The 22,581-nt window shown below is 38.3% G+C and overlaps 1 protein-coding gene across 4 annotated transcripts; it reads right to left on the bottom strand.

The window, feature by feature from the left end:
• Positions 1-686: 686 nt before the first annotated feature.
• Positions 687-20,720, bottom strand: ube4a (ubiquitination factor E4A). 4 transcript variants are annotated; one of them, XM_023351031.1, is made up of 20 exons: positions 20,625-20,720; positions 18,538-18,714; positions 16,430-16,603; positions 14,586-14,698; positions 13,620-13,772; positions 13,350-13,509; positions 13,044-13,246; positions 12,759-12,950; positions 12,348-12,681; positions 11,287-11,413; positions 10,858-11,165; positions 10,532-10,664; positions 9,833-10,023; positions 9,416-9,516; positions 8,450-8,563; positions 8,144-8,318; positions 6,889-7,069; positions 6,549-6,696; positions 6,279-6,436; positions 687-2,571 (listed from the first exon to the last, which is right to left on the bottom strand). In XM_023351031.1, exons 2-20 carry the CDS (start codon positions 18,671-18,673, stop codon positions 2,436-2,438), a joined length of 3,237 nt encoding a protein of 1,078 aa, XP_023206799.1. In that variant the 5' UTR covers positions 18,674-18,714; positions 20,625-20,720; the 3' UTR covers positions 687-2,435. The 4 variants fall into 4 exon arrangements, with proteins under 4 accessions (XP_023206799.1, XP_023206800.1, XP_023206801.1 ...); XM_023351032.1 differs by having other exon boundaries at positions 18,538-18,700; XM_023351033.1 differs by lacking the exon at positions 20,625-20,720 and adding an exon at positions 20,292-20,595.
• Between the last annotated feature and the right edge of the window lie 1,861 nt (positions 20,721-22,581).

The following is a 22,581-nucleotide window of genomic DNA, read 5'->3' as shown; positions in this document are numbered from 1 at the left end:
CACATCTCCTCTGAACACCACGTCAACCATATCACAAGAACTGCCTTTTTTCTATCTAAAAAATATTGCTGGTCTCCGCCCATCACTCCCCATCTCAGCTGTTAAAATTTTCATCCATGCCTTCAATACCTCCAGACTTGATTACTGTAACATCATTCTTTATCGCTCATGGTCCAGTCCTCAACAAACTACAGTACAGCACACAGAGTTCTGCTGCTCACCCACACCAGGGGCGGTCACCCACTCTGTGACCGCCCCAGAACCTCCCTGTCCTTCAACATATTCATTTCAAAGGTCTTAAACTCCTAGCTTGAGCTAAAAAATAGGCAATTATGATATAAAATATTGTTTATATTTATGATTGAATAAACAAAACAGATTTTCAGATTTATATTAAAGTTTACACTCCAAAAACTGTATGAATAACAAATGTTAAAATATTTTTAAGAAGTCTAGTTGGGAAATAGTCGGTGTGTCAAAGTGCTACCAGTAAATTCATCCCAAATCTTTAAACATCTTGATTTTTGAGGAGCAGGATTTTCATAAATACAAACAGAACGTTTATGTTAAACTTATTTGTAAAATATGTTTTTGCTCCGTTTCCTTACATGCTACAATTTCTGAAAAATAGAACCTCAATTTATACACATATCAATAAGTTGATATAGTCACAGAATTACTAAATGTCTCTTATAATTTACATAAGTTTATTTCTTAATCATTTTGTACATCCAAAATATTTTTAAAAAAATCACATTTAAAACAAAAGTATTGCATTGTAATTTAAACCATGAGACCATTAGGATGGTAAATATTTAAAACAGAATCAAAGCGTGCCAACAAAGCCACTCCTCACATTTTATCACCTCCTACTTGAGTTAAAGCTCTTTAACTCAAATACACTCAAACAAGATGTAATCTACTTTTCTTTTACAACAATCTTCTGCAAAGCTGCTTAAATTCACAGAAACAAATTAGCATGTGCATGTTAAAGGTTTGAAACTCATTTACTGAGATTTACAGCAGAGCTCTGGATTTTAGGCACCAATTCTACCGATCGACTGTTTGCTCAAATGTTAATGCACTACATTTAAACCAAAAGCAAAAGTGCTCAAAGGGTTCACCAGTTATGATCTGGTAAGTTTTGCTTTACAGGATGAAAAGGGGTAACAATAGCTCTTCTTTTGCTTTTTAGTTCAAATAAGTGTGGTTGTAAATGGAAATAACTTGAATCTGTATCAAGTCAGAGAAACAAACCTAAGACGACAACACAGGCAAGTGGATTCTGTTACAGTGATGACATACAATAAAATCTGGATCGCATTTTCCTGTCTGTCTGGGCCAAGACCACCTAAGGAGTCCTCCGTTACCACTGCTAGGTGTCTGACAGAGATGATCCATAATTTCACACATGAAGCTAGTCGGCCAGGTTGTCTTGAAAAGCTGGCAAATGCTCTGAAAAATGTAATTTTAGACCAACTCTACTATTATACAAAAAGACCTTCCACCCAACAAGAAAGATTTCTTTTTAAGCAGGAAAATATTTAAAGGAAAACTTAGATTTTTTTGGGGGGGAGTGGTTGCGTGGAGTACTCATGAGAAGAAAGTGTATAACCTGAAGTTGATGAACAGAACCCAAACCTGAAAAGAATCTGAAAAAAATCCTGGCGAATTAGCTCAAAATTATGTTTTCATTTGTTCTGTAGCAAAATTTACTCTTGTTTAGGCCACATTCTGAGTTGCTTTTAGTTTGACTTTCCAATGAGAATCCCTCATGCCACATTCAGGAAATTGAAGTCACACTGATCAATACACTTCATAAAACCCCACTTAAAAAATGTCCTTATAATCTGTTAAAACACAAATGCAACGTTTAAGGTTTTTAATGCCTAAATGTAGAACTTTATTGTTAATCAATTAAAATCTATGAACGTTTAGTTTTATGTTACGTTGCCAATTTTATTTACAAAGAGCCTGCCAATTGACGTTTAACCAACAAGTGCAAACGTACGGAGTATTGAGCGTATGGTATTCTTCACAAGGATAAATTCAGTTTGAAATGTTAAACACCTCGTGCTTCTATATTATTAACCCATGACTTGTCTAAAATACTTACCTTGCATTGTAAAAAGGTCAGATCGGAGGTTCACACTGAACTGCTGCTTCTGGCTCTAAATCCCACTGTGATAACTGCACAAGCAGAAGCAGCCTCTTTCTGCACATGTTAACCTGACAGGGCACCTTGCGAGGAGCACAGCTATAGTTTATTGATTTTAAAGTGAAGTTTGCATGGACTGTTGTCAGAGAGAGAGTCCATTATATACTATAGCAGAAAAGTAAGAAGAAATCCACAGAGGAAAGCATACTGTGGATTTGCCACTGAAGCAAAGGAGCAAAACAACGAAGGGAGAAGTCACTGTATTTCCACTGTGGGACTAGCCGCTGGGTCCCTGCTGCTGCTTGTCCTGCCTGTGCTGCTCCAACCACTGTGAGATCTGCTCTTTGAGCTCCGTGTTCGGCTTGATCTGGTCCATGGTGAGAGGACTGCGGTTGAAAGGGTCGGTTTGGTCGCTGCACAGAGGACATTACAATAACAAGAAGTCACAATTTTAGCAATTCAATTTTCAATTTCTGCATTCACAGTTTTAAGAGTTGATTAAATGTCAGAAAAATAGCTTATAGTACAGTGAAGGGCCAATATTATACTTTATCTTAATCTAAAAAATAAATGTAAACAGGAAACAAAAATTACAGATCCTTTCAACATTAAGATTTGTGACTTTTTGTTATATAGAAAAACTAAGTGTTTTTCTCTTTAACTCTCACTTCAACTTTTGGTGCTGATGATACAGTGGATTTCTCCTCAACCAAAGAGAAAAGTCTCTATTCTATATATTTTATTTTTTTTGCCCCAGGATGGGGCTTCAAGGGAAACAACTACCTTCAGTAGTTACTTCAAGGAATGAATTGTCTGTGGCACAACACAGTTCATGCCATAATGAAGCTACATTGCTTGAGCAGTGAGCAGGCAAGCGGACCATTGAGGCAACCACACGTTGTTTGTGAGCATAAAGTTTCTTTTTGTTTTTAACTTGTATTTGATCACTGTCTGAAAGAAATATCTGCCGGTCTGCGGATCACGTTACTAAATAAATCAATAACTCCTTGTATAGCCACAATAAGTAGCTGCAGCAGCAACTCAATTTTCCCTCAGTCTCATTCCAATAAATAGCAGCTTATATACTAGAAAATTTCGGAAGAAATTTAGCCGGGGCCTGCCAAGGCGCGCCCGTCGGGCATGGGCCCGGCGTCGTCACGCCACAAATCGGCGTCGACGCTAAAGAACGCCGCGACGTGATCAGTGGCACGCGGAGAACCGCAAGAACGTTAAGCGAGGCGGACGTGCACCGTTCGGTACGATTTAAAATGTTGTCAAGGCTTTTATTTTGGAAGTTTTGTTAAACTTCATTTCAAAGGGCCAAACTAATACCATGTGTAACAGTGCTTTGGATGAAAAAGTCAAATAAAGCCAAAAAGAGCAATTACATGATGTAAAAATATTCAAGGCTTTTATTTTGAAACTTTTGTTAAGCTTCATTTCAAAGGGCCAAACTAATACCATGTGTAACAGTGCTTTGGATGAAAAAGTCAAATAAAGCCAAAAAGAGCAATTACATGATGTAAAAATATTCAAGGCTTTTATTTTGAAATTTTTGTTAATCTTCATTTCAAAGGGCCAAAGTAATACCATGTGTAACAGTGCTTTGGATGAAAAAGTCAAATAAAGCCAAAAAGAGCAATTACGTCATGTAAAAATATTCAAGGCTTTTATTTTGAAATTTGCAGGATGCTTCATTTCAAAGGGCCAAACTAATACCATGTGTAACAGTGCTTTGGATGAAAAAGTCAAATAAAGCCAAAAAGAGCAATTACGTCATGTAAAAATATTCAAGGCTTTTATTTTGAAATTTTTGTTAAGCTAATCCCATGTGTAACAAACTAATCCCATGTGTAACAGTGCTTTGGATGAAAAAGTCATACAAAGCCAAAAACAGCAATTACATGATTTAAAAATATTCAAGGCTTTTATTTTGAAATTTTCATTACGCTTCATTTTAAAGTTCTGAACTAATACCATGTGTAACAGTGCTTTGGATGAAAAAGTCAAATAAAGCCAAAAAGAGCAATTACATGATGTAAAAATATTCAAGGCTTTTATTTTGAAATTATTATTATGCTCCATTTTCAAAGTTCCGAACTAATCCCATGTGTAACATTGCTTTGGATGAAAAAGTCATATACGGCCAAAAAGAGCAATTACGTCATGTAAAAATATTCAAGGCTTTTATTTTGAAATTTTCAGTATGCTTAATTTTAAAGTTCCAAACTAATCCCATGTGTAACAGTGCTTTGGATGAAAAAGTCACATAGAGCCAAAAACAGCAATTGCCTGATGTAAAAATATTCAAGGCTTTTATTTTGAAATTATTATTATGCTCCATTTTAAAGTTCCGAACTAATCCCATGTGTAACATTGCTTTGGATGAAAAAGTCATATACGGCCAAAAAGAGCAATTACGTCATGTAAAATATTCAAGGCTTTTATTTTGAAATTTTCAGTATGCTTAATTTTAAAGTTCCAAACTAATCCCATGTGTAACATTGCTTTGGATGAAAAAGTCATATACGGCCAAAAAGAGCAATTACGTCATGTAAAATATTCAAGGCTTTTATTTTGAAATTTTCAGTATGCTTAATTTTAAAGTTCCAAACTAATCCCATGTGTAACAGTTACTGAGTTAAATCAGTTATATACAGCCCATAGCAGCAGGTAGTTCTAAAGGCCAGTTCTCAGTCCTGATCTGTTTCAACTGAGGGTAGATAGAACTACAGTGATGCGTATTTGTAGTACAAATCAGCAGCCAATAGCCTCTTGAGTTCCGTTGCTATGGTAAATAATGGTCTCAGCAGGTGTGAGCTGTGAGTCATACATGCTCAAACACACAATTGTGTGTTTGAGCAAACACACTTTACTGAAAAAAAGCATTGGAAACAAATCCTTCTTGTTCGGGAACCGTAATACATATTCGAAAAGCGTTTTAAGCGTATGACAGTTCAATGTGTCTTCTGCGATAGTCCCGAGATTCATATCTGTACCTCACTCAGAGCATTTACAGCGATGAGAGAAAGAAATGTTGTGCCCAGATATGAACCGAGATGGGCTGTCACTCTAATTTGAAGAAAAATGAGAAACTTTGGGTCGCTTAGAGGCAAATTGTGGACAAACCGTAACTGGTATCGACGAGCCGTCTTCACTTTCGAAGAGATCACAGACGTATCTACAAAATGAAATTTGAATGGCATTTCTAGGTGAATTTGTGACGACACAGCAAATCCTCAAAAATAGGGTATTTCTAGGATTTTTCCCATTGAGTTATAATGGGGTTTTTTTCGTAGTTTTTTGCGAATTATGTCGCCACGTTTACCCCAAATCCCACCACAAGTAATAGCTCCAATGGCGTGAATTTTCTGCACGTTTTGATACCTCATTTGTAGGTGTGCACCCAGCGGTATGAGCCGCATTAACGGTTACGGAAGAAAAATAAAGAATTATAATAAAGAGACGCTTCTCTCCGACAATAGTAATAGGTTCCTGCCATTGCTTTGCATGGCAGGCCCCAATTAGCATTCTGACTTCCTTAAGAAACAAAACGTGTAGCAAGAGTGAGTCTTTTGGGGCTAAAACAACAACCACTAAATGGCTCATTTGTATAAATTAGGCTCTTCTGGTGAGACAGCGTGCCGATGCTGATTTGAATCAGGGTAACAATGTTGGTCAAAATTGTAGCAAAAGTTAAAACATTTAACCTCAATTCTACCAGAAATGTAGAATTTCTGTTTGTAATTTTGTCACAGTCAGCACTGCACAGCATGAATCAGGATATTTTCAGACTGTGTAATCCCTGAGTCAAGACACAATATTAGCAGTTAGCTTGTAAAAACCAAGCGAGCGACGCAATGTGCTGGATTGGTGCTGTGTCACAGCATGAACGACTCAGGGCGGTACGGAGATCATGGTGGAAGAGGAACTGTTTCACTCTGCAGAAATGAACTGTGTGATCCGGTGAATAGATCATTTGAGTGAACTGATTCTAGAGATTCAGTACACTCAAATGAACTGCCGTCCCATCACTAATCTACAAAAGGAAAGACTGTAAAAATGGCATTTAAACAAATGAATGACATGGTGTTTTTCTTTTTTCCCGGAAGTTACGAACCTGAGGAGATGTCTTGCTATAGTGGAACGATCTACAGTAACATTAGAAGAGGGAAGAAGAACAGGATCCGACATCAGGGTGGACATGATGGGGTCCAAGAATTCATCTGGAGCATCTGCATATGTTTCCTCTTCTTGCTGCTGCCTGTCTGCATGGGACTAAAAACAAGTGACCCATGAAATAAATAAATAATAATTGCTGCTTCTATTTTTTTTTTTTTGACACTGAAAAAAATATATATTTCTGTCATCCTACAGGAGAAAAAGATACCTTAATTTTATCTGCAAGGAGTCCAAACGCCACAATCATGTCACCAGGCTTGTTGATCTTCTTTAGCACACGAAGAGTCTGGGAGAAAAGTGTCGGCGAATACGATCGTCCATCCTTCGGGACTGTGGCACAGAAATTTTCTTCATCACTGCAAAAGACAAATGCGTCATGTTCAAATTTTACTCAGAAATTAACTTTTTACTACAAAATCGATCTCTCCCACATGGAGAAAACACAAATTTTAATGCTCAACAAAGTGTCAATAAATACAACAAAAACCATTTAAGAGATTATTTACTTTATCAGATCAATTTATGACAGATGAATCTTTGTAACATACCCCAGGTTTAGGTAGATTGTGCAGATGTCAGAAACGAGCTGCTGTGGCTTAAAGTCAAACTCACTGAAGTCCTTGACTTTAAGTGCACCCATCTTTGGACCAACCAGGTGCTGCAAAAAGTAGTTCAACATCGAGATGATCCTCTCAGCCAGAAATGGGTGCACAAAGATGCCCTTGATCTCTGAACGAGGGATGGAAACAGAACAAAAGCACAGAAGAATAAATTATTTAGGGCACATATAGCTTAGTTAACCCTTTGAAACACTCTGATGTCTAATTCCAACACATCTTTTAGGTGAGTTTTAGAGGAAAATAATTGAAACAGAAAATGAACACTTTAATAAGTGTCACAATCAATTTTTAAAAATCTCAGCCTGATTTTGCATCCATGTCCTCCAAAGCTGTGTTATGTACCAAAAACACCATTTAGCTAATCTAACTAATCTGGGGTTTGCCCAACAATATAAGTGTTTTCCACCCTTGACATTGATGTTCCCAGTTTGTAATGGTTGTAGCAGCCATTACAAATTGAAATGGCTGCTACAGATTCCTGTGTAACTGTGGGATGTCCCCCAATACAAATACTTTCTTCCCAGATGGTGTTGGTATTTTATCTGGGGACGAGATTCTGTCCAATTAGGGTTTAGGGCTGCCAGTGACCATAACATTTGTTTAAACTTAAAAAAATTAAAAAAGAAATGTATTATTTTCCAACTCTAAAAAAGAAAAATGTGCCAATAACCCAGAAAACTGCCAATGGCAACAACATTTTATTTTAAAAGAAAATGTCAAAACTTTCTTTCTAAAGGACAATTAAGGTAAATGTTTAATTTAATTTGGCTTATTTATTTATTATAAAGATTTCAAATATCATGATATATATTTAGATAACTATTTATTTAAAAAGGAGGTAGCCAGAAGTAGAAACTTAACTTGACTGTGCCCCTTTTCTTACTTTACACATTATTATAAAAGACTGCAATATTTGATACGAGGTGTAATACTTAAAAGTCATTCTAAAAACAACATTCTCTCTTTCTCGGAGACTACAGATAGAAACTAACATAACCTAAATCTGGTGCAAAGCATCTTTTATTAAAGTTTATTGAACATTGTCCTTCACTGAATTATAAAATGTTCTCTGTAGTTGTTTGGTGCATGTCTCTTAACATTTTCAGGTAAAATTTTATCATTTGAATATTTGGAGAGATTACATTTAATAAGGGTTAAAAGTGGGTTTTTTGTCCTGCCTGACCTGAGGTAAGGAAGGCCAGTGTGCCGATAGTCTCATTGGACATGATGTTGTGGAAGCGTCCCAGTTGTCCAAACATCTGCAAGCTTGACTCTTTTTCTCTTCGGGCATCAGGGGCCAGGCTTTCCCACTCCCCTCTGTCACGCTCAAGCTGCAGAATCTTAATTTTACTCAAGTACTACAGAAAAACAAAAAATAAAAACTAAGTTTAGTTATTTTGACATCACAATTAATGATTGGGGTTCCCAGTACGAGGAATAAATGTGTTCTCATGTGTTGTATATTGAGAATAAATTTCCATCATCCCACCTGAATAGCCTCATCCAATAAGAAGATGGCATCATTCATGAGCAGGTTGAGGAACCTGAGGAACAGAGGGGGGTTCATGGCCTCCAGGTTCTCGGATGCATAGTTTGCCAAATGCTGAAACAAGCATAACAAAGCATATAATCTTACATGGAATTAGAAACACTTTAATTCAGACTCCTATTTAACCAACATCTTTCTTACTTTTTAGTGTGTTTAGAACATTGGAAAAATTTAAGAAAGCACCACTGAACTAGAAGAAGATGTTTTTGCACCCCTTTGTTTATTCTTGGTTAAGGTTTTTATTCCTCTGAAATTAACTTTAAAACTATAAAATAAATTATCAGAGTTCACCTGCTCTGTGACCAAACATCTACATTTTCAAATTAAAAGCCGGCCAGATCATCAACTCTGCATTATCTTTGAAAGCTTTACATCAATGTCTGTTATGAACGTCAGCAAGACAGTTAAAGCTTATTTTCATGCTGTTATCCCAACCATCATGTTCACCTTTCCTGCTGTCTTTTTTTTACTGAATTACTGAAGTGAATAAGACCAAATTTAGCTTGCTATGTTTGGACCAGCTAGTAATTTCTTATAATTTTTTATTATTGCTGTGAAGAAAACAAAGGTTCAGAGGAATTTAACTGAGCTGAATTGAACAGAATCGAATTAAACATAGCTGAAGAGTTATGAACAAAATTGAGCTCACTTAAACAATGCATTGGTAAACTGAACTAAACTGAACAAAACTGAGTTGAAGCACAAACTAATATTCTGTGTAACGTCAACTACGGGGCTTAATGATGCTATACTGGGACAGCAAAACAACCAAACTGGAAATCATACAAGAACTCTTCAAAGTCAGAAAAACATCCAAGTGTCTAGTTATAAAGTAATACCAATCCTTTTACATAAAAATGCAAGGCATTGAGATAGGTTAGGTTCAGACATAATTTGTTTATTCACCTTGATGCTCTCTCTATAGCTGTCTTTGCTCCACATGTACTTCAGAATCGGATACATCGGTCTCCTGTAGTTGAATTTCTGTTCAAACTGATGAGGGTCACCTGGATAATAAATGAAAAGAAAAGTTAACAAGCTAAACTCTACTTGTTTTACACCAAGCAGATTCTCATATTTTCAGTAGAACTCACAGGTAAACCCGCACAATTAATGCAAACTCACAGATTATGTGAAACATCCAACTTTAATCCAGATCTTGTTTTCACCTCTGACCTATCTTTTCAGACGAGGCTAATTTAATCGTAGTCTTAAATAATTGTTTAAAATCAGTAGTAATGACGGAAATACAATATCAGAAGATGGTTCTGCTAGATAAAAGACGTGGACAAATTTAACCCTAGGAAATGAACTTTTACCTACCTGTAAATTCAATGTCGACAAACACAGTGATGAGGGCCTCAGCCAGCTGAGGTGCATGGGCGTAGGAGCAGAAAACTCTCTCCCTCTGGAAAACGATGGGCTGAGCAGCACCAGGAGCCAACGGCTCCATGTGAGGCATCACGGCTTCCAACACTTCTGCAAGCTTTGCTCTTAAATGGGGATTCTTCATCCTGGTTCACATTTCAAACATGGGGGATCACAGAAACAAGTTGAAAGATATGTGTATATATATATATATTTTTTTTTTTTTCTTTAAACCTGTTCTACTACTCAGAACTGATCTAGTGGTGGTTTTAGCTTCACCTAGTCCAGATTCTGTAAAAATCTCTTATTAGGCACCTATAAAATAATCAATAAATAAGTTCTACATTGTATCAATGCCAAGTCAAGCAGAAAGGCCTGAGCTCTTCACACATTTATGTTAGAAGGATCTATTTAGCTGCAGATGCATCCTTTGCTACAGATGAAGTGTTCACTATAGGAATCTTGTTGCATTTTAGGCAAGGAAATTGTGGTTTTCTTATTTGAAAAGGAATTACTATTTTTAATTATTTGCATTTTTATGTAAAATAAGCTTAAGAGGTTACATGAAAAATCTGCAGAACATGGCAGTTTCTTCAAATGTGATTCACAAATTAATCATCAGGATAATCGATCAATGAAATAATTGTCACATACTTCTCCACGTTTCCCATGAAGACAGTTATGAAGTTAAGTATCTGCTCCAGACTTTCCGTGGAGGTCTCCAAGATCTCGTCTGCAAAGCGGCGCAGGAAGATGAAGAAGTCTCCCATGTTTTCTGCAAAAAACTCTGAGAAAAAATAAAAATAGTCCAGGTTTACGCACGGCTGTTGTGTTCAGGGACTTTCAGATTTACTCAATGAGCATGTTATCAGTAACTAACCACAGCCACATTACATGAACAGCTGCAACCATTTTAAAATTCCTCACAGAGCTGGCCTTTCTGATATTATTCCTCAGCCAAGCCTCTGACTCCGACATACCCGGTACGTAGCAGAGCATGGTGTTGTGCAGGGACGCCAGGGGAAAGCTGAGTGCTACATGTTCGGGCCCCTGGTTTCCCATGCTCAGCTGAACAAGCAGAGCAGCAGTGGAAGCTTGCAGGTTAAGGCAACATTGCAGCATGGCGGGCTGCGTCGTGGCAGCTTTGGTTGACAGATACACGATCATCAGACGCTCAAACTGCTCCAGGAGCTGCTCGGACAGCGGGCTGCCCGCGCGTTGGGCGTCCTGCCAGGTCACCTGGAGCCGATGGAGTGACTGGTTCATCTTGACCATCTGCTCATGGAGTCTGAGCGGACACACACACGCCACACAAGTACAGGATTTAATACAGGAAGAGAAAACAAATGAAAGCGTTTTGTCTAAAATTGGGAAATTGCTGTTATAAGATACTGTTAACTGATTCGTACCGGTGAAAGCCAAGATGCAGGGTGAGTTGTGTGAAGACGAGGTTTTCAGTCAGCAGGGTGTAGGTTCGTGCAGATTCCACCTGCTGCTGAGGGGGTAAAGGGATCAAGCAGGTCTCCTTCTCAAGACCTGGCAAAAGAATATTTACTTGGTAATTAGTATTAATGTTAACAATTGTTCCTTCAAAAACTACAGGCAGCCGCTACACCAAAACAAATTCATAAAGTGCTTTACAAAATATTCAGAACCATAGAACTTTTTCATATCTTGTAACTTTACAAAAACAAAACTTTATGTATTTTATGAGAGAAGATTATATGTAATAAATAGACCAACAAAAACAGATGCGTGACTTTCAAAATATTTTTACCCCAGTTTGCCAAATGACCCGACTGTGTGAATGCGAGTGTCTTTGGCTGCGTTCATGCAGCAGGTCTTGATGCTCACTTCCAACAGCTGAAATACATATTGCTTTCTTTGCGTGGTTGTTCAGACTACTAATTAAATGAGATGTCAACTACACTTGTGTGTGTGAATGGTTTACGACCTAAAGTGACCCGGTTAAATGAGTAGTCAGGGCCAGAGGTTGTGGGATTTGTGAAATGCTTCACTGACACAAACTTCCTCCGTAGGTTTACCATTAAAGTCTGGCTTCTTCTGGTGTAGAATTAGGTCAGATAAAATGCGACATGTCCTTTTACGCTGCATAAAGCCGTTTTGAAAACAATCAATTAAGTATTGGAATTAGTACCACATATGCAAGTGGCACAGATGTTGTGGGAATAAAAGATCAGAATTGGGCTGTTCAGACTGCCGTGAAATGTCAGATATAGGTGACATGTGAGCAAAAAAAGTGGACTTGGGTCACATTTGCCTGCTGTGTGCTTTGGTGTAAATATGTGTTGCATCTTTTTCATTTTATGGCACAATTATGTGCTTGTTTGTGTAGGTCTGTCACATAACATTCCAATTGAATCCATTAAAGTTTGTTGCTGTGACGTGACATGAATGCGAAAAAGCTCCAGAGGCAGAGTGTGAAAACTTTGACATCTCATATAATGACCTCTTGCGTGGACGTTGCGATTACGCCGGTCTTCTTCGCTCAGGTCTTTGAGAGCGCAGTATGTCGGGTCGAAGGCTAGCAGCTTGGGTGAACGGGGCTTGCAGAACGGCTGACACAGCTTCAGCAGAACGGCCCCCAGGTTGAGGAAAAATGCATCGGAGGCGTACATTTGGAAGAAGAGCTCTGGCACCTGGTTGGCCCATATCTTAGCACGACCTGCGTTCGCCTGCAGACACCCGCCCAGCCAGGTCAGCAGCAAGTGGCGAGTCTCACCGGACCGCTGCAGCAAACTCTTCAAGATCTGGTGCAGTTTTTCATGAAGTTGACCCATAAACTGCAACAAGAAGAAAGCAAAGCTTAGTTTCCTTCTCGTAAAAATTCCAACAAAACAAACTGATTATGGCCATATACCTGGTGAATGTTGGCTTCCTGGACCTTTGTCTCCTGGGCACTGGAGCGAGAAGGGTTCAGGAAGTAGCCATGTCCCTCTACAACCCCCGGGGTTTTCAGCAAGCAGGATATGTTCAAAATCATCCCCAGCAGGCTGTTCTGGTACTGCAGACCATTAGCTGGGTTTTTGGGCTGAATGTGCTCCATCAACACCTGCAAACACCAAACAGGAACAGACAGGATGATACTAAAGGACGGTCTCGTGAAAATGTGACTCAAATTACACGTCTGGTTTTGTCTTCTGACCTTGGCGATATCCTTATTGTGACAAAAATAGAGGAGAACATCCAGGTAGTCGTAGAGCAGAGGCTGGCAAAGGTCCAAGTCTTTGATGCGCCCCTGGAAGATATCAAAGACCGGAACTACCACCTCCTCAAAGGTACGCACCTCTTGGTCAGAGAGTATGCCAGCAATGACCTCCTCCACGAACTCAATCACCTCCTCGGGCCCTGAAACACCAAGAGTGTGTGGAAAGAATATTTTACTGAGCGCAGACGAAGATGAAAGTAAAACTGATACAGTCAGGACTCTTAACTCCAAAGATGGACCTACGTGCTGCTTTGAAACCTTCAAGCCACAGGTCAAGAAGCTGCTCGTAGATGTTCTGGTTGACGTAAATCTCTGGGGTGAGTAGAACGGTGCGCGCGTTGGACACCGTCAGGTTCTTGCAGCATATGGCAACTGAATGTAATTTTTCTGGGACTTTTGTCAACTGGTGCAAAAACAAAAAGGAATTCATCAAGTTACTTTGGAAGATGAGTGATGAGTTTGCTCCAGTTGCTGTAAAGAGTTTGAGGATTCTTTAAAGGAAAAAAAGAGCACCTCCTCCTTTGCCCTCTGGTAAGAAGCAAAGAGGTAAGGGATGGCACATTTCTCTCCAGCGTCCCGGTCAGCCGACAGGTTCACTGCACTGCAGGAGGTCATGTAGATGAGATGGTTTCCTGGCTCCAGGAGCAGCAGGCGGTTAAACAAAGCCTAAAGGGGAAGAAAAAACACCTCTGAGCTCATTACATTCATGTTTCTAAGGCGAAAGACATTGTTACAAAACGAAATGCTCTATAAACTGAATCAAAATCAATGGAAGTAGAGTGCAGCTTAAACATTTTTACAAAATAATATATGATTTAGGGGTGCACCAATTGTAATTTTCTGGCTGATCATCAATTACCAATCTTTAAAAATGCTAACCCGACGATTTAAATTCTGTCCAACACTAATTTTTATGCCTGAAATGTTACTAAACATAGCAAGAAAATCGTCAATTAGCAACAGTGGGGTGACTATTATTAACTACAAACATGCAGACATGACTTGGTGGGCCGGCCTGTCAGTCAAACCTCTCTCACGGCACAGCAGAAGAGGACAGTCGTTGATTTTTGGACCTTTGCAGAGGTAAATCGGTGGATAAAATTGGCTCCACATGTAAGTATCGACCGATCACGATCTCCCAAAATTAAGGAAATCAGAGCCGATAACTCAGCAGGCTCTAATTAGATCATTTGATATTTTCTGTGGCTTTTGTCAACAATTCATGAAAAACTAGCAAAAGGATATATAATAATGACTAGACTAGAACAGAATAGAGTTTTTTGTCCCTCAGTAAGGTAGTTCCTGGTCTACACCAGCAAACAGGTGACAAATAAAAGCACACACTGTATATGAAATAATAGTTAAAAAGAAAAGCCGGAAATATACCAGAAATTTCAATTGAAACAGCTGCAGTCATGCTGAAATAAAAACATATCTTTACAAATTGTGCTATCTATAATGTTTAACATGGTTTTTAACCTGCTCTATGTTGTCCCTGTCCAGCCAATCCTGGCCGTCCAGATCTGCAGCCATTTCTTCCAGGTAAACGCATCGAGGAGGGATCCCATTGCCTCCTCTCAGACTGGGATCGCCTAGTGTGAAAAAAAAAAATCCCAAAATGAAAATATTGATATATTTTAAACTTGACATAAAGTAAAGAATAAAACAAGACTCAAACATAACTTAAAAGAAATTTGACTTTGCAACATAGCTGACCCCTTGGAATTGGGCCTCTCCCTCTTTAAGAAGCTCCAACCCTTTCCAACACTGCCCTTGAACACATCATCACGCCAATGCTCCTCCATTATGCCGCTTACAACCATTCTTAGGAGTGTGAGAAGTAGTTTGTATAATAAACTCAGCAGACTACCACTTCCACAAGTTGTTTGGTAACTGCTGAAGGAGCTGAGTGGAGGAGTTGCAGGAGAGGGGATCTCTGTATGGGTGGGAATTCAGCTGGAGGCTCCGAGGCAGAGCTTTGGATAAATAGGCAACAGATCGTATGAGCAAGCCCTTATGGTGCGCTCACACCAAGCACGTTACACGTGTTCGACGTGTGTGCACTTTGAATGCAGACGCTTGACATTTTTGCTCTACACCAAGCGTTTTGTGCATCTGGTTTACATTCAAAGTCTATGTGGATGTGCGTCAAGGGCACGTCAGACGCATCAAAGTTGCTCTACCTGTTGTTTTCCATTGCTGGCCTATTTGTCGGACACGCTTGATGTGTCAAAAGTTTCAAATCGCGCCATGCTAGACACACAAAAACGTGCCATGACGGGCCCTCGACGCGTTTGGTGTGAACGCAGCATTAGGCGCCCCTGAATGGTTGCCACGGGAGATTCAAGGACTCCTCAAAGAAACACAGGTATGTTTTTGATGAGGGAATAACGTCCTAACATAATATAAAGCTCAACAAAGTAATTTTGTCTAGTAACAAATCATGGGTCCATCCATGCTTTGGTTGTCATATCTCCATCTGGTCCAGCATCTTTGGGTTGTGGTGAAAGGGACTCCTGATATAAAACACAAAGGAACCAAAAGCACAGCATTTATTTACAACACAGAGGTGAAGACTCACTCGTGCAGGAAATGTGTGTGGAGTGCAGGCGGCATTGGGGAGGTGGCTGGGGGGTTGGAGGTTCTATAATACATTTTCTGAACATCATGACTCATTTTTGAACAGTCTGTGTGATGAGAGGCCCAGCCAGCTCACAGCAAGGCCATGCAGCGGTGGAGGTCTTTGTGTCATCTGTAAGTGCGTTGACTCATTTCTGCCTGGCAAGTTTGGCTTTTAAAAGATAATGAGCTGCATCCAAGAACGTCCCCAGAGCAAAACAGACCCTGCAACTATTTATGATCAGTCTTGTCATCAGCAAAGCCTCTAGCTTTCAACTGTGCTTTTCATGTGAAAGAAATACCTCCAGGGAAAACATCTTTTACTGGTAATATTCAATTGAATTACTTTTTAACTGCATTTGACAGACTTGTCTCGTCTCAGTTGGAAAATCATCCGACTGAGAAGAATTTACCTCATCAATCGTGATCTCAGAACCGAGGAGTTCCCTGAGATACTGCTAGAGTTAATACCAAATAAGACACACTAATTAACTAAGTATCCCTTGGTTTTTGGATAAAACAAATCTTCCAAATACTAGAAGATTTTACCAACTGGTGTCACCTTAAAGCCAAATGCATCTTAAAAGCTGCCAGACAGCATTGACCCTCTGAAAACATGACATATTCATCACAATATCAGAACTCCAGGCTGCGAGTGTTTTAACCCAGCAAATTTGATCTCAAAATAATCAACTTGTACTCACTGTTATCAAGCGTGATTAGAAATATTCTCTGGATGATGTGGTTGACATTGAGCTGTTCACAAAGCTCCTGCCGGGACCGGAAGGAGCGACTGATTTCTGCTGCGGAGTCGTTGTCGTTGACGCTGTCAGAGACGGAGGCCTCCGACTCTGAGCGACTTCCTCCCAACTCCTCCGCTGTGACAGCAGACAGAGCGAGGTCATATGAAAAGATTGTATTGACTTTGGAAGCTTAAATTATTACTAATTAACCTCTTAATCTTCAAGTGTTTATGATATGTGACTTTATACTTTAAGAGCATCACATAAACTCTTTAAAAAAGTCACATTTCTGTTTGACTGGTTATTATTTGTTGTGACAATGGCAATAAATTTGATACCTTTAGAAAACCTGTTTATTAATACGAAAAATAAATTTGTGGGAATAAGCAGCAAAGTTGATTATGTGAGTTGTGCCAATGAAAAACATGTCAAATCCTCTAAACTAATGCCAAAACAGCTTTTGATGGAGGCAGTGTAATGGTGTGGAGTGGCAAAATTATTCACACCTCTGGCAAAATTACAGTAAAAGATACTTTCATTCAACCAAGAAGTTTGTTTCTGATAGAAAACAACACAAGATCTCCCAAAAGCTCATAAAATTGTGTAAAATCAGTATAAATTTAGATTTTAAAAAATGTATAAACTTATATTTAAACTTGCATTCAAATAAGAAATGCCATGTGAAAAATTTATTATACCATTCACAATGGAAAAATCTTTATTGGCATTGACTGCTGACCAACTTTTTTGATGTTTCTGCTGGTGTCTCCATCTCTTTGAGGTTGGAAGGCCTCCTTGCCATCACCCTAAAACTTTGCTTCTTCCACAGATTTAAATCAGCTTCAAAACACTAATTTCAGTCAGTATGATGATTGAAACATTGACACTATTCACCAAACACAAATTAAATGTTGTTTGGAAATGGATAAAGAAGGGTAACATAAAGCTTTATGAATGGCCTCAAGCTCAAACCCATTGAGTTCGTAGTAGAAAACCACCCGCTCTTCACAACCCTGCTAATAAAAGTTGTGAGTATCTAGCCAGAAGCTTATTGATATCTGAAAAAATCAGTTTCTCTGAGACTTGGTGAAGGACAATTTAAGCAAATATTGGTAAACGTGTATATATTTTAGCCTGTTCTTATGTAGATAAGAGAAAATGCACAATAGACTGAAACTTGTGCGTACGACTCCTGTTTATAAAATTCACTGAAATTCCACCTTGTACAATACTTTCACATCGGGAAAAAAAACCCCTCAAATGAATCATTAAAAGCTTCAAATCCATTTATGCAAATTTTAAGTGTGTATGTAAAGGAAGTAGGTCAATAAATAAATAAATAAATAGTTTTAAAAATGTAATAAAACCCAAATATTCCTCCAGTCAAGTAATTCTACAGTAAAACAAGGTAGTAAATATATTAAACTTTTACCAGTTGATGAAATTACATTATAAAAACTGGGACTTTATTTGATTAGTCTGGATTGTTATTACCACTGAACAACTGGCATAAACAACATATGCTTCAGATGTTTTGCTAAAACCTGCTGTGACTTTTTTTATGAAGAAACAGCAGAAATGAACTGAGGAACCCAGCAAGGTCCAAACAACTAAAAACTTTTTACCAGTTGATGAAATTACATTATAAAAACTGGGACTTTATTTGATTAGTCTGGATTGTTATTACCACTGAACAACTGGCATAAACAACATATGCTTCAGATGTTTTGCTAAAACCTGCTGTGACTTTTTTTATGAAGAAACAGCAGAAATGAACTGAGGAACCCAGCAAGGTCCAAACAACTAACATCTCTTAAAAGTAGAAGAATACTGAACAAACCCTCTATGTACTGAAGCTCCATAGAGGTTCAGCTAAAACTGTTTCACTGAGACGACAGGGACGAAATAATGTCTTTTATCCTTCAAAATAAATACATAGAAATATGTTTATTACCTTTATCCAACTTCTCTACAGAAATAACACATCAGAAAGACACATGGATACAAACAGTTCTGAAGTATACATTCAGTGTGGCTTTTGTAATGGACTGACTTTTAATTCTACTCACATGGTGGTTTAGAAGGTTGCGGTTGCTGTTGTGGGTTTTGGCTTGATGCAAACTGCTTGGCATCAGCCAGTGAGGTGAAGAGGGCAGCGAAGGGGTTGCAGGAGATGTTGTGATTGTTGTTGCCCTGGTCAGTCATCTCACTGGGGCTCAACACTCACTCCATCTAAGATCACAGCCCTTATGAGTAATGCAGAAGAGCAAATATTGATCAAATAAATCGCTCATGTCAAACTCAAGGCCCGTGGGCAAAATCCGGCCCGCCATAGCATTTTATGTGGCCCTCTAGATTCTAGACTAGACACTAAGTGAGATTAAATATGTTATCAATCAAATCAATGCAGGTTTTATCTGTTTACTGCCAAATTATATCAATCAGTCCCTCCAGTTTCTTGAGAATTTTTGAGGAAATTCATGAAAAATGAATTGCAAATCCCTGCAATTCTTTGCGCTAATAATTGGGGGTTTATTGCAGATTTTTCTCAAAAATTGTCAAAGACTTTCTTACTTGTATCAAAACAGCTGCCTCAGCCTTAATTGATTTAGTTTGATTATAGTCCATGATCTATTCAGCGAGTAATAAAAGTCACATTTACTGTCATAAATAAGCACAACTGTTGCAAATATTTTAAAATTAGTACCACAAACACTTTGATTTTTATTGCAAAAAAATCACAAAATCCTGGAGGGAGTGAAAAGATGTTCAATAACATTTTAGAATTCATTGATATTTTAAAGTTTGTGGAGAAGTTTTATCAACACATTCTGGCACAACCAGCCCTTTAAGAGAATTCATGATCTTGAATTGGCCCAAAACGAAAATGAGTTCGACACCCCTGAAATAAATGAGCACATAAGTAATTACTGTGGTCCAGATGTCATGTTAATGTAATCACAGCCTCTCATGGTGAACCTCAATCCAACTCTTACAACCTCTAACAGCTCTTTTTCCAGGATTGTTCCATATTTAACTCTGTTCATCTTTCTATCGACTCTGACCTGCATCATGATAAGGCTATGTTTTACCTTTGAGCGGTATGTTCAGGGTTAGTTTTTCAATAAACATGTTTTGCATGGAGGCCAAGAAGCTACATTTTGGTCGTATCAAGGTTGTAATATTGAAATCCTGTGATGTGAATCTCAGTTGTAACATTCTTTACTTTCCTCTTTCTCGTCTGTGATTCCATCACCGTTCATTTTAGCATTTTGAGCAAAGTTATTTGTGTCTGCAGTGAGAGACTCTACATATTAGATTAGCATGTAAAATGCCACACTACAATTATTTTGTAAAACCGTGTATAATTTTCCTTCCACTTCACAATGACACCATCTTCTGTTGGTTGAGCACATAAAATAAAACAAAAACAAAACAGTCAAGGTTGTGGTTGCAATTTATAAGGTGACAACCTTGACAAATGTTTTTTCATATGCTCAAAAAGTTTCGACTTCTCTTATTTTTTTAAAAAAAGGGAAATTATCGTAACTCAATTTGAGTTGGTGACAGTGATTTACTTTATACTTCATGTTCTAGCCAATTACTATAATAATGCTGCCGTTAGCACCAAGTGTACCAATATTAACTAATAAAGCATTTGTTGGAAGCTGACAAAAACGAACACCATCACAAAATACTGCTTAAATGGACCCGTTATTGAATACATTTGAAGGTTTTCGATGTGAAACATAAAGAGACCGTGTGAATCTACCAAATGAAACAGAAAGAACGTTCATTGCTACATACTCTACATGCTGCTCACCTGTCAACAGATTAACCGTCTTCTCGCGATATTAGTCACTTTAAACAAAAACTCCTGCATTTATTTAGCCGTCTTTTAGCTTTATTTCATGCTGCTCTAGAGATAGAATAACAACCAGTGAGCAGCTTTAAAAGCAGAGGCAGGTTTCGACAGTTGACACTGTTTAGCTAACTGGTTAGCAAGTGGCTAGTTAGCTCTTACGTGGAGCAACAAGCTAAACTGTCATGGCGTCTCAACGGATCAACTTCAGCGTTTGTTTAAACTCTCAACACAAGGACTTGGCGTGTTTTCGGTCTAAGTAATGTGTATAAACAATATACAGAGCTGCCGTACCTGGCTGGTAAGCAGTTGTTGGAATATTTGGTTAGAAAACAAAATGCTACAACGAAGCCAGGGGGGGCAGTTCCTTAGTGGTAAACAGAAACGTCATCCATGTGAGACAATGTTAAGGCGGCGGTTTATTTAGTCATTTATTATTGTTTTACATAGCACACAGTAGCGCAGCAGTGTAATTTACAGAGCTCATTTGGTGACTTGGGACAAAATACAAATCGTGGCCACGACTTAATAACATTAATTATTATCATTACAATGGCAATAATGGACAAATTAGATCTAATTTCGTTGTATTTCAATTTGGGAATCAATTAAAATCACATTCTTCAGGCACTTCCGGTTAGGCATGGAGTAATTCCTAACTAGAGATACTTAAAAAGCAGGGGCTGAGCAAACAATACACTGACCTTAGGGCAGTGCTTCTCAATTCTGGTCCTCAGGCCCCCCTACCCTGCATGTTTTAGGTGTTTCCCTGGATTGAATCTATGAGTGATTAACAGGCTTCTGCAGTACTTGATGCCTGCAGAACAGGTAATGCAATCATTTGGATCAGCTGTTCTGAAATAGGGGCACATCTAAAACATGCAGAGCAGGGAGGCCTGTGGACTGGAATTGAGAAGCACTGCCTTAGGGGAAGTCTTTTGCAAAACAAAATGGGTTAAAAATAAGTTTGCCAAAACGGTAGAAACATAGCCTAAAGGTTTTGCAGAATGTCACAGCTGCGAATGGTTGTTCCACAAAGTATTAACTCAGGTGGTTGATCACAAATGCATGTCGCATTTTGTGTGAACATTATTGAAAACTGTTTTATTGTTTACTCATTTCACAACCTTGCACTACTTTGTGTTGGACTCTCACACAAATAAATAAATAAAACATTGAAGTTTGTTGTTGTAACGTGACACAATTTGAAAATAAAACCCCACAGAGGGAAATTTCAGGTGTAACATCAATGCCAACATCACAAAAAGTGTTGAGAAAATATACAAAACAAGAACAGTAATAGCAATATACTGTTCAAGATTATGATGTGATATAATGCAATTCTTAGAAATAGAAATATTATGCTCACAATCCAAAATATGCAACTGAGTACGATGATACATAATGTGCATGTGCATTGTCACTGAAAAATAACAGACTATTTACAATATATCAGTGCAGCGCAATTATGAGTTATTCATGAGTATTCGTGAATAAAACAGACACAATTTACTCGTCAATTTACAGTAAATGACTGTGCAAAGGCCAGTGGGGATGTAAACACATTGATTTTGGTAGGTTCTGTAGATGTTGTATCCGCTCTCAGAAAACCATGGTGTCCGCTCTCAGAAAACCATGGTGTCCAATTGGACTAATTTAAAACCTGCAGTGAGTTTAGACCATCAGTAGAGGGTGGCAACACACTGTATCTCTCAGGGAGCCTTTTTCAAACGGGATGTAGTTTTAGAGCTTCCTTCATATTGGCTTTTCATGGCAAATAACCTACTTGTTCTTCGAATAAAGTAATGGATTATTAGTGATCCTAAGTAACCCACAGTGTGATTACAATATCCTGAACATTTTTTCATCTGGTGTAAATGCTCTCTTGTGGCATCATTAGTTCAGTTAAACTAATCTGCGTGCATTAAAAGTAATACTTCATCTGACACAGAGTCTGTGAAAGCCAAGGGACTCTCTTCAGGGATAAACTTATGAATGTGTGCTAAAGGTGGTTTTTATAATACAATTTAAGAAAGTCATGGACTCCATTAGAGCACTACCATATTCAAGCGTATGCATCAAATTACAAAGAGGAATTATGAAAAAGATGTTTTGTTCTTGAGAGTTTTTACCAGTTGGAAGTATCAATCAAATAAATACAACAGTATTTATCCTGTTACTGACTTACCAAAATGTAGAAATACTCCAATTGTGTAGCAATCTGTGACACACCATATGTCTGCTCTAAGCA

The sequence above is a fragment of the Xiphophorus maculatus genome, chromosome 18 (assembly GCF_002775205.1).
Source record: "Xiphophorus maculatus strain JP 163 A chromosome 18, X_maculatus-5.0-male, whole genome shotgun sequence".
Taxonomy (NCBI): Eukaryota; Metazoa; Chordata; class Actinopteri; order Cyprinodontiformes; family Poeciliidae; genus Xiphophorus; species Xiphophorus maculatus.
This window is presented reverse-complemented; position numbering and strand designations above follow the sequence as displayed.

Bases quoted from the DNA above. Each gene is read 5' to 3' on its own strand.
- ube4a (XM_023351031.1), bottom strand. From the start codon at position 18,673: ATGACTGACCAGGGCAACAACAATCACAACATCTCCTGCAACCCCTTC. The intron at 10,024-10,531 runs GTATGTGACAAT...AATGTGAACCAG, and splicing joins TTCATGGGAAACGTGGAGAA to GATGAAGAATCCCCATTTAA. The intron at 6,437-6,548 runs GTATCTTTTTCT...ACTTGTTTTTAG, and splicing joins TCCTTGCAGATAAAATTAAG to TCCCATGCAGACAGGCAGCA.